The sequence below is a fragment of the Coffea eugenioides genome, chromosome 11, assembly GCF_003713205.1.
Source record: "Coffea eugenioides isolate CCC68of chromosome 11, Ceug_1.0, whole genome shotgun sequence".
Taxonomy (NCBI): Eukaryota; Viridiplantae; Streptophyta; class Magnoliopsida; order Gentianales; family Rubiaceae; genus Coffea; species Coffea eugenioides.
The window spans coordinates 48,683,227-48,695,084 of NC_040045.1; the positions used below are offsets into that span (position 1 = coordinate 48,683,227).

At 29.2% G+C, this 11,858-nt stretch overlaps 1 protein-coding gene across 1 annotated transcript; it reads right to left on the reverse strand.

The window, feature by feature from the left end:
• LOC113751396 (inactive LRR receptor-like serine/threonine-protein kinase BIR2) lies at positions 1 to 2,337 on the reverse strand. Its single transcript, XM_027295402.1, has one exon. The coding sequence runs from the start codon at positions 2,186 to 2,188 to the stop codon at positions 374 to 376; it is 1,815 nt and encodes a 604-aa protein (XP_027151203.1). The 5' UTR covers positions 2,189 to 2,337; the 3' UTR covers positions 1 to 373.
• Positions 2,338 to 11,858: the final 9,521 nt, after the last annotated feature.

Sequence of the window (11,858 nt, forward strand, 5' to 3'; positions counted from 1 at the left end):
TTACTTGAAAACTTAAAAGCTGGGAATTCGGTTGACAGTCATGCAACTATGTCCAAGTTTCATTAGTAATCTACAATGTAAAGTTCAGGGCTATAGGTAAATGAGCATATTACAATCATCAAGAACCAGTAGTTTCCCATACAACAGATTTTTGGACGAAGAGGATCTTGTGGTACAGTTTAAGCAGTTTATCCTATTATACAGCTATATTTGACAACAGGGAACATAATCTGGAAGCCAATAAAAATGGATACCACTCAATTTGTGTTGCAAGCACAGGTGAATTTACCCTCGAATGCAAAAATTAGTTTTTGCAATGCAAGTGCCAATCTTCCTTTGCTTCTAAGACTTTCTTTTGACAGTAAAAATGGAACTAATCAGCATCATTTTTTCCAAAAAGTAGAGGAAATTCATCGTATTGTTCTGAAAATCCTTGTTTCTCAGCCATGCTCTTCAATGATTCATAAACCTGGTACATTGAGCACCTGTCCTTTGGCCGAGAAACCACACAATTGCATGCAATTCTCAAAAACTGCACAATTTCTTCATCATGGCCTTTCCCACGTAAAGTTCCATCAATTGCATCTTTAATCTGCCCTGAACTGGAGAGTTGATTAACCCAGTCCACCAAGTTCCCCTTGAATCCTTCCTCGGCACAACCAACTTCAAGAGGTTTCTGCCCAGTTGCCAATTCCATAAGTACCACTCCAAAACTATAAGCATCCCCTTTCAGAGACGCAACCAATGTGCTGGAGTACTCTGGTGCTACATACCCAAATTCACCTAGATCTCCATTGACAAAACTACTTTCATTTGAATCTGATGAAGTCATGAGCCTCGCCAAGCCAAAATCCATTATCCTAGCATCAAAATCCTCGTCAAGTAGAATAACATTGGAGCTAATGTTTTGATGCATTATTGGGGGGTGGCAACCATGGTGAAGCCAGGCAATCCCCCTTGCAGCACCTAAACCAATCCTGAACCTAGTCGGCCAATCCAAAATAGTTGCGTTTCCACTCAATAATGAATACAAAGTCCCATTTGACAAGTGCTTATAGACTAAAAGCTTCTCCTCCTCTACCACACAGAACCCCAAGAGTGGGACCAAATTTGGATGCCTGAGCTGGCCTAACCTATTCATCTCCATCCGGAACTGCTTCTCACCCATCTTACACGTACTAAGCCTCTTGATGGCAAGTGCAGACCCATCCCTTAAAACAGCCTTATAAGTTGTTCCGGTCCTAGTCGAGTAAATGACATTTTCCGCACTGAAATTATTCGTAGCAACAAATAAATCTGCCAGCTTAACCTTCACGAGCGGTTTTTGGAACAACATAACTTGAGTTAGCTTATGAGCCCTCAACCTCTCAGCCCAACTATCGGAGTCATCCCTTCCAATTCCATATCCTCCCTTCCTTCTCCTCGGGCCAGACTTTGTGAAATACCACCACCATGCCCCAAAACCCAACAACATAGATGCAGCAGCTCCAAACACACCAGCCGCAATAATAATTGCCAAATTTTTCTTACTCAACCCGCCACATTTCCTTAAGGGCCCACCGCAAAGACCGCTGTTTCCATCAAAATTAAGCTCCACACCAACAGCTGTAAAAGAGGGAACCCTACCGGACAAACCATTATTGGCAACAGAAAATTTCTTGAGCCTACCCAAAGTGGAAAACTGATACGGAATGTTTCCGGACAACTTATTATCATCGAGCACCAAACTATTCAAATAAGAGCATTTAACAAGATCCTCCGGAATCGTACCGGTCAAAGCATTTCCAGATAAGTCTACAGTAACTAAATAAGGCAACCAATCACAAATTTGGGGCGGGATAGGACCGGAAAGGTCATTACCGGAGAGATCGAGAGTTTGCAAGCTGTGACAATACTGCAAAGCATCCGGAACTCCACCGGAGAGGTTCATCTCACGAAGCTCGAGGCTGATGAGGCGATTTTCGCGGGGGTTCCAGCAGGAAACGCCAACGAAATCGCAGACAAAGCCCACAGATGAGTTGGAGAAGTTCCATAGGCTGAGCCTCCCATCCGGATCTCTCAACGAGCTCTTCACGCCATGTAAACACTTGACATCATCTTCAGCAATAACAAATTTGCCCAGATTGGAAATGGTTACTAAATATATTAGCAAAATTGAGCTGATTAGCTTGGGAGAAGACTCGGCCATTGGGATGTGGGGGCCGAAATCGAAGAAGATGAGATTAGGGTTTTGAAGGTTCAAAGGGGAAGTGGGTTGGGAGGCATTGACTTGGAAATTGGACTGAAGAAAAATAATGCTACACTATAAAGTTGAACTAGTAAAATGAAGAGGAGATAGTCCTTGCATCATTCGGTAATGTATTCATATGCTGAGTGAAAAAGGTGACCCACGGTGGGGTGGGGGGCAGATGTTAACTTCTGAGAATTTTGTTTGATAATGGAATAATAAAATATCAAGTCCAGATGACAATTACGGTGTATATGTTTTGACCGGAGATGGTTGGGTATTGGAAGGGTTGACTGGTACTACTCTTGGTGGTCCACCTGACCATTAGACGAACACGAAACATCGGATCATGGATAATGGTATTACCAATTTACCATTACCTGTGGGTCCGTTTGGATTGGTGTTTTTGAGCCTGTTTTTGAAAAACTGTTTTTCACATTCCAAATGCTACAGTAAATGTGTATTTCAAAAACAACTTCAAAAACACCATATCCAAACAATATATCAAAAACAACTCCAAATATATTTCAATTATGCATATTTAATTTGTATATTTTAATAAGTATATTTCAATTTGTATATTTCAATTATGTATTTTAACATGTATATTTCAATTATATTTTAATATATTTTAATTATATATTTTAATATGTATATTTCAATTATGTATTTTAATATGTATATTCAATTATGTATATTATATATATATATATTATATTAATATAAATATATTTATTTCAATTATGTATAATATTATATATATTATGTCAATTGAAATAAATATTATATATTTATATAAATACATTTATTTATATATAAATTTATAAATATATTTATGCAATTTTGTTTTATAATATATATTAATATGTATATTTCAATTATGTATATTATATATAAATTATATTAATATTAATGTATATTATATATATTATACATTTCTAATATTATATATTTATACATACATATCATAAATATTTTATTTTATTTAAAATATATTTTTATATATTTAAAATATATTTACATAAATATTATATGTTATATAAATTATATATAATATAATATATAATATATTATACATTTATACATAATATATAATATTTATGTATATTTATAATATACATTTATATTATATATTATATATTATATAATACATTTATAATACATTTATACATTTATATTAATATACATAATATTAATTTTACATTTATACATAATATTAATACATGTATACATTTATATTAATTATATTATTACATTTCAACATAATATTAAAACATATTTATAATATATTAATTTATACATTTATATAATATTCATTTATAATTTATACATTTTTAATAATATACACTAATACATTTAAATATACATTTATAATGTATTATATATAATATAATACATTTATACATTTATATTAATATACATAATATTAATTTTACATTTATACATAATATTAATACATATATACATTTATATTAATTATATAAATACATTTCTACATAGTATTAATATATATTTATAATATATTAATTTATACATTTATAATAATATACACTTATAATTTATAATATATTTATAATATTCATTTATAATTTATACATTTATAATAATATACACTTATACATTTATAAATATATTTATATTATGTATTATATAGAATATAGTACATTTATATATTTTTATATGAATATGTAAATATATTTATTTATAAATATACATATATGTATTATAAATGCATAAATGTATATTTATATGAAAATTATAATTTATAATTTATACATTTATAATAATATACATTTATACATTTGTAAATATAAATTTATTATAAATGCATAAATGTATATTTATATAAAAATATAAAAATTATAATATTCTAAAAATATTCAAAAATATGTTTCAAAAATACCTCTAAAAATAATCCAAAAAAATCTACAGTAAAAGTTTTTCATATAGTTTTTGAAAAACAACCCCAAAAACATCTAATCCAAACGGACTTGTTTTTCAGATTCGAAATGCTACAGTGGTGTTTTTGAAAAACAACCCCAAAAACAGCTAATCCAAACGGAGCCTGTGTTTTTAAGGTGTTTTTAAAATACTTGATTGTAATAGTGTATATAAAAAAATTTTATTATAGATTTTTTGAAGGAATTTTTAGAATATATTTTAAATAATTTTTTAAAAATTAATATTACACCCAAAACCACTTCTACTATCATCACCCCTTCCCTTATCTTCCTCTCCTCTCCTCTCCTTCCCCCCCCCCCTTCAACCTGATTGTGGCTAAATCGCGACCAAAATGTTCCAAACCTTTTGGTTGCAATCTGACTATGACTATATCACAACCAGATTGAAAGGAAGGAGGGGAGGGTTAGAGGGTAGTAGGCAAGGGGAAAAGGGGAGGAGGAAGACGAGGGGGAGGAGAAAGGAGAAGGGAGGGAGGTGGTGACGGTGAGGTGAGGATGGTGTTGAGTAGTAGTGATAGGTGAAAAATGTTGTATAATTTATTTTTTTTGCCTGTATTTATGAGTTGTTTTTGATATATTGTATGGATAAAATGTTTTAGAGTTATTTTTATATGTATATTACTGTAATATTGTATTTGAAAAACTTGTTTTTTAAAAATAGACCAATCCAAACGGAGTCATATTTAAGTGTGTTTGCATAGGAGATTATTTGAAATAATTTTTAAAAAATATTATATAGTACTTTTTTATGAGATATTTATTAGAAAATGATTAAAATTTATATTTATTATGCAAACGAATAAATTTGTGTAAATAATAAACTATTTAAACAAACTCTATACTGCTTGCAATTTTTTTTTACTTCTAGCAAGGGAATGGTGGAACTTAAAAAACGAAAAGGAGTCGAGGGGATCAAAGTCCAAAGTTTCTATTTTTTTGAAGTTCCACCTTGCTTAATAGTTAATCTCGGATTTGTTGATTTAAATTCTCTAGTGTTTTCTGATCAATTATAGGAACTTTTTGTTGTAGACGTATTAAGTGATGGGGATTTTAGCGGCATGTACAAAGCAATGGTATGTTCTTTCTGAATCAGGGCCTACTCTTACGCTTGGTATAAATCATTGCATACCAAACTAATTTATTTTATTGTTAAATGTCCGTTGCGTCTCCTTTTGCTGGTTTTCCTGTGTCACGTGTCCGGTCTTTTTCATAGGTTTAGTGTAATTAAATTCCGGTCCGACGTGGGGAATGCGTAATGCGCAGGACAGGCGTATGGGACGGATAAAATTTCAACCGTTGATCTGGAATGGTTAAAGCAGCATGTTTCGATTGTTTTTTTTTTAAATATTTATATTTTTTATGAACATATTTTTAATTATTTTTATACTTCGCATACATTAAATCTTTGTAACATATTTTTCTCCAAAAAATTCGAGACAATAGCAATTCAAACGAATTTGGGGAAAAGGCTGTATTTTCTTTTTAGTTTAGTTGCCTTCACCAAATTAAATCAAAATAGTGATAATAAAAGAAATACCAAAAACAAAGATTAATTAATAAAAAAAATATATGAAAACGTATAAGTTGAATGCTATGCGTGGAATGGATTGTAAATGGAAAAGGTAATAAGAGTAGTTAGTGCCTTGACGGCTCCTAAAGCCGGCTTTGGATGAAGTGTCGAAGATTTTGAAGGTTGACTCAACTCCACATCAACAATGAACTAAAGTCCATGTCCTATCCAACAACGGACGTAGGGGCAGGGCAACAGCCCCAGTTTTTTCAAACCGGTATTTTGACCCGTGCTATGCACGGGTTATATTTTAAATCAGAATAATATTTTATATATTTATATATTATGGTACAAAATAATAAATATATATATAAATATATATATAGACTAAAATTTTAAAGAAGTGTATGATTAATATTTAAAAAAAATTAATCTATAATGATTTACATAATAAAAGAATTGTTAACGCATTTAAGGAGAGGGTTAGGTTGGGTAATAAGGTGAAAAGAGTTTTCTAAAAAAAAATCAATTTATTAATATCCGACAAAACATATTATGTTATACCCATATATCAAAACTTATAATATAAAAAAATAAATTATAACCAATTTATTTTCTTCCATTTTTAGAAAAAAAATCTTTCTCCTATCTTGTGCCCCTAAAATTGTTGATTGCATTTATATTAGCATTTTTCATGAATTTTAATGTATATTTTTTAAAAAAAATTCTCCGTAATATGTGTTTTTAGAGTTCTCAAAATTATTAAAAATCACCCTTATTTACCTCTTCTCTTATACGCCAGCTAGTCATCAGATGCCTCCTACGACTTTCATATCTTTTACCATGGCACTATCCTCTCCATTATTATTATTTTTTTGTCATTTCTGTCACATCTCTGTAATCCCCTTTCTTCTTCTTTACCTTCTCCACCCATCCTTGTAACTCATATTTCTTCTTCAACCTTTCCTGCTATTTTTTAACACCTCACCATTTTCTTCCCTCCCTCCTTCCCCTATACCTAACCTCTAAATTCATATCTCTGTGACCCAATATATTTTAGTTTACCTATCATAATGAAAATATAAAATTAAAAATTAATTACAATTGTTGCAATTATTAGTATCTAAAAGTGGAAATGAAAAACTGATAATATCTATAATATCCTCAAGTACTATAATCAATATATATATATATATATATATTAACACAGTAAATACATATTTACATATGAAGACAGCAATAAGAATACATAAAATAATTAATGATACCAAAAGTTATCTTTAGTGTTTGGGTTTTGCACTCTTATTCAATTCTAATGTCAAATTTGAGCCAGATATATACAAATTAAGTAGTATTTTAGGGTTGAATGTTCTATATCTTTCTCTTAAACTATAATATTACTTTTTAAAATTTTTTTGGTAGAATTGGCGTTGTTATTATCATTTTTTTTATCAAAAATGAATATTTCAAAAAAAAAATTCTACGTTAAAAGGGTAGTAGTACTTTGTTTTTTATTTAGTGATTTCATAATTTGAATTTCATGAATGGTACCATTCTTGATTTTTTTAAAATCCACGACATTATTTCCTTTTTGTTTTCTATTTAATTTTGCCCTTTTACTTAGGATTTTTAAGCTTAAAGATAAAATATTATCAGTTACTTTTTTACTTTTACTAAGTTTGGCAATGTTTTCTTTTTATTTACCCTCTCACTAATAAACTTCAAACCAAATTCCTATATAAGCGGAGCCACTACTTTTTTAAATTAGAAAGGCATGGGGGCCACTTTTTACTTAAGAAAATATTATTTGCACTCAATTTTTTATTATTTGCAATTTCATCATTTGTTTTATCATATAATCTAATTAATGAAAATTATATGATCAAAATGATTATTGAAGCGTGAATAACAAAAATGGAGTGCAAATAATCTTACTTATTTAAATTAATAAGAAAGCATGAAAAGATGTTATATTTGTTATCTCTTCTTATGGTCTTATAGAAGTTTTAATTGTTGTAGAATCATAAATAACGTAAGGTAATCGAAAATATGATGGGTTGAAGTTCAAATAAGATAACATGCACATTAACCAACAATTTCAAATGTGAATAGTAGATGTGGAAGTTGAGATGAATATATTTTATAAATTAAATTAAATGTGAAATGCTAGAAAAATAGAATTGGTAGTGGGAATTAGTTATGTCATTGGAATAGTACAAACGGCAATATATGGCATTGGCAAATTCGCAAATTCTTGATTGGAAAGGGTTTTAATTGTAGTGGGAAGGTGTGTGTGGAGTGAAATTGAATTTGAGGGCTAATAAGGATACCAACATGAAGTGGAAAGAGATCTTGCGCAATCTTATGATGGAATTGGAAGAGTTTTAATATAAGTGAAATTCTTGATTGGAAGAGTTTTAATTATAGTGGGAAGGTGTGTGATGAGTGTTAGTTGGAGTAAGGTGTGTAAGGAGTGTTAGTTGGAATTAACTTCTTGTTTGAGGGAAATGTGGGAGTGTTAATTGGAGTTAACTTCTTGTTTGAGGGAAACGTGGGGGTGTAATATACCCATGATGTTTTTTACGAAATAAATTAAATGTAAAATGCTAGAAAAATATAGTTGAGAGTGGGAAGGTTTGTGAAGGTTTGTTGCTAAAAATCCCTTCTCAAATTTATATAGATATAGATAGATATTCGGTATAGAGCATTACATTTAAATTTGAACTCTATCAATTTACTCTATGAATTTTCATTAATTAACATGTTTATTTCTTTTAATTTCTCTCTAAAAACTTGTTTTAATAATAGCTCATTCTAGTTTCCTTATATATACTGAATGTCGTTATTATAACTTTAATGTATCCTTACATTAGTTAAGGTAAGGAAACAAATATTTGACAAATAAAAAGGAAATTTGATCATATTTAGAATTATGTTTATACGTGATTGACTTGATGTATTAGTTAAAAACAAACACCTAATATTTTCATTTTTTTCAAAGCAAGTCAAATTTTTTTCCATTACAATTACATTATGTTTTGATTCATAATCATTAGATACATTTATTTTAAATTTGCGATTTAGATTATTTATGATTATTAATTTGTCTATTGTTCTTAATCTAAAATTGTGTCTTGGAATTTTTATGTTATTTGTATAGGGTTAATGTCTATATGTTGAGTTTAGTTAATATTTTTGTTTAGATTGGTCATTTTTTGAAAAACAAGTTTTCATATACAATAATACAGTAATATACAAATAAAAATAATTTCAAAAACACAAAAAATACCGAAAAACACAAAAAAAAAACAACCTAAAAAAAACGGGAAACAACTTCAACAACACCAAAAGCATAAAAAACAACCTAAAAAAAAAAAAAAACTTCATTTACAGTAAAAGTTTTTAACCTACATTGTTACAGTAAAATATTTTAAAAACAACCAATCCAAACAGAGCTATATTTTTGCTTCATGAGTTAATTTTCATCATTTGCTTTATATTTTATTTCTTATTATTAACAACATTTAATGTTTAGTTATCATCTATTAGATTTTGATTTTAAAGCTTTGATATTAGATTAGTGAACATATCATTTGTTTGATAACTTTGATAATTTTTTGTTACTCGTTGTTTGCCCCATACCCCCTAAACCAAAATCCTACGTACATCGCTGCATCCATCTCCAACTCCACTTGTAGCACATTTGTTTGGGACTTTAAAGTGGTCTCAAAGACCGGGGGCTTCTGTTGTCCTATTATCTCAGAGCTAGTCGTTAAAGCGAGATCTTTCTGACTTTCCTTATTAATAATTAAATTTATTACTCTACTATGTAAATATGCACTAACAATTATTTCTCTACATTATATTCATGATACCTGAATTTTTTGTTAACGAATATTCAAAGAAACAAAAAAAATTAGCTTAAAAGAATCAAGGATGGGAGGCTTAAATAAGTTGTGTTTACAATCTATTGAACTAACTGTCTTGCACTTCTATGCTCAATCTTTACGTTGCTTTAGTATAAATGCGCGCGCGCAGCACTACTTAGAAACCATTTTGCTCATCGTTGGGATAAAAATAGACATTTCGATTTTGTTCGATCACTTGGCTCCATATGGATTGTGACTCGAGAATTAAAGAGTTTGAATTATAACTAATTACACGGAAATCATACCAGCAGAACTGTCTGGGGTTATGCTTCATTAACGTAGGACTGATATTAATTTTGTAGGAAATTAACCCACAGAAATAAACAAATAACAAAAGCAATCTCAAGGAAAAACATCACCACCCTGTTAAGGTTATAAAATTTTAATTATACCACAGAACATAGCTTTCTCAACTAAGGGTCTGTTTGATAACATAAAAAAGTGTTGAATCTGAATTTTTTCAGACATTCAGATGTTTTGATTGTTTGATAAATGAAAATCTATTTGCTGAACTTGTTAAGCAGTGCTGAACCTATGTGTATTTTTTTCAGCACAAGAATCATAACTGAATACTTAATTTTGATAAGAATCAATAGAATTACTTCAACTACCTTATCCTATCTACCAAATCTACCATTGTTTGTTAACTATGTTCAAAATTCTTATGTAATTAAACAACTTAATATTCTCTATCTAACGATTTTTAGTTTCTCTTTTCTCCTTTTCCCTTTTTTAATGACTTTCACATCTTCTCCATACTACTCATATAATATATTTCATCTTTTATATTAATTTGATTTAAAAATAAATATTGTCATTTTCATACCTAACAATTTTAAACTAATTAAATCATAGATTCTATTTCTTTTTTTAATGAAAGGATATAAGGGCAAAATTGTCAAATTAAACTTATTAAGCATCAGCTATAAATATTTATTAAACAATATAAATAGGTTTAGCATTAAAATTCAGACATTCATATATTTTTTTCAGTACTTAAAATTCAGCAAATTAATTGTTTCAGTATTTAGATTTCAGAATTCAGACTTCAAAATTCATATTCAGTTTTATCAAATGGAACCTAACTAAGGTTTAAAAAAAAAGAACGGCTAAACTAAGACCATTATGTTTTACGACAACATTAAGTAAATGTGAATGCACCTTTTTATTGACAAATAAAAACGAATACAAATTTACTCTTTATTGCAATTTTTTTTTCGGACACGATGGATTTACACCTACTCTATATACTATGGACAGAAGGGTAATTTAATGAAACCAAGGAGAATCCAGAGGAATTGAACCACTACTGATCCAGATGAGTGCCTACGCACCTGCTAGTGAAATATTTTAGAAAACCTTTTTAGAATGCAAATTAAGGAATTCGATCCCTTAACTTACATCTAAATAAAGTTTTAAAACTCTTTTTGTGGCCGAATTATTTTATAGTAGTTGGTTTTATTCTTTATTGCAAACGTGTTGCGTTATTTTTCGAAATCAACATTTATCTGCGACATCGATGGATGACCTGATAAGCACGGGACGATGAACATGTTCGCTTCACGTACTTCCTCACGCTCCCAGGGCATCTGCTAGCAAAAGTGAAGATAGGGCTTTGTCCGTTTTCATTTGTATTGTAGCTATACGTTACACCCTTTATAATAATAATAATAATAATAACGCTTTCCTTCGCATCCGGCCAAAAAGAATAATGCACTATCATTTTTTTTTTCCTTTTCTTTCTTTTTATTAATTACTAAGATGTTGGTTTTGTGATGGGCTATTGTTTGAACTTTGATGGTCAACTCTTTGAGTCTGTAAATAGTTGCTTTTATGAATGAATCTTTGTTTGCCAAAAATATAATCAATCGCTTGCAAGTCCTTGATTATGATAAATAAATAAATAAATAAATAAATATATATATATATATATATTGGTAAGGAAAATATTATTTGTATTTTATTTTTTTGTTATTTGCACTTCCACCACTTGTTCTTTCATATAATCTAATAAATGAAAATTATATAATTAAAATGATAATTAGAATGTGATTAATAAAAAAAGAAGTATAAATAACATTTTCCTATTGATGATCCCATTTTATTGTTGTTTTGCATGCACAATAACAAAAGCATTCATTTTTGTGAGAATTTTAAATTACTACCCAACCCTTTTTTTCTATTAAGTGTAAATTGGAGGATTTAAATTTGAAATCTATCACTTATACTCC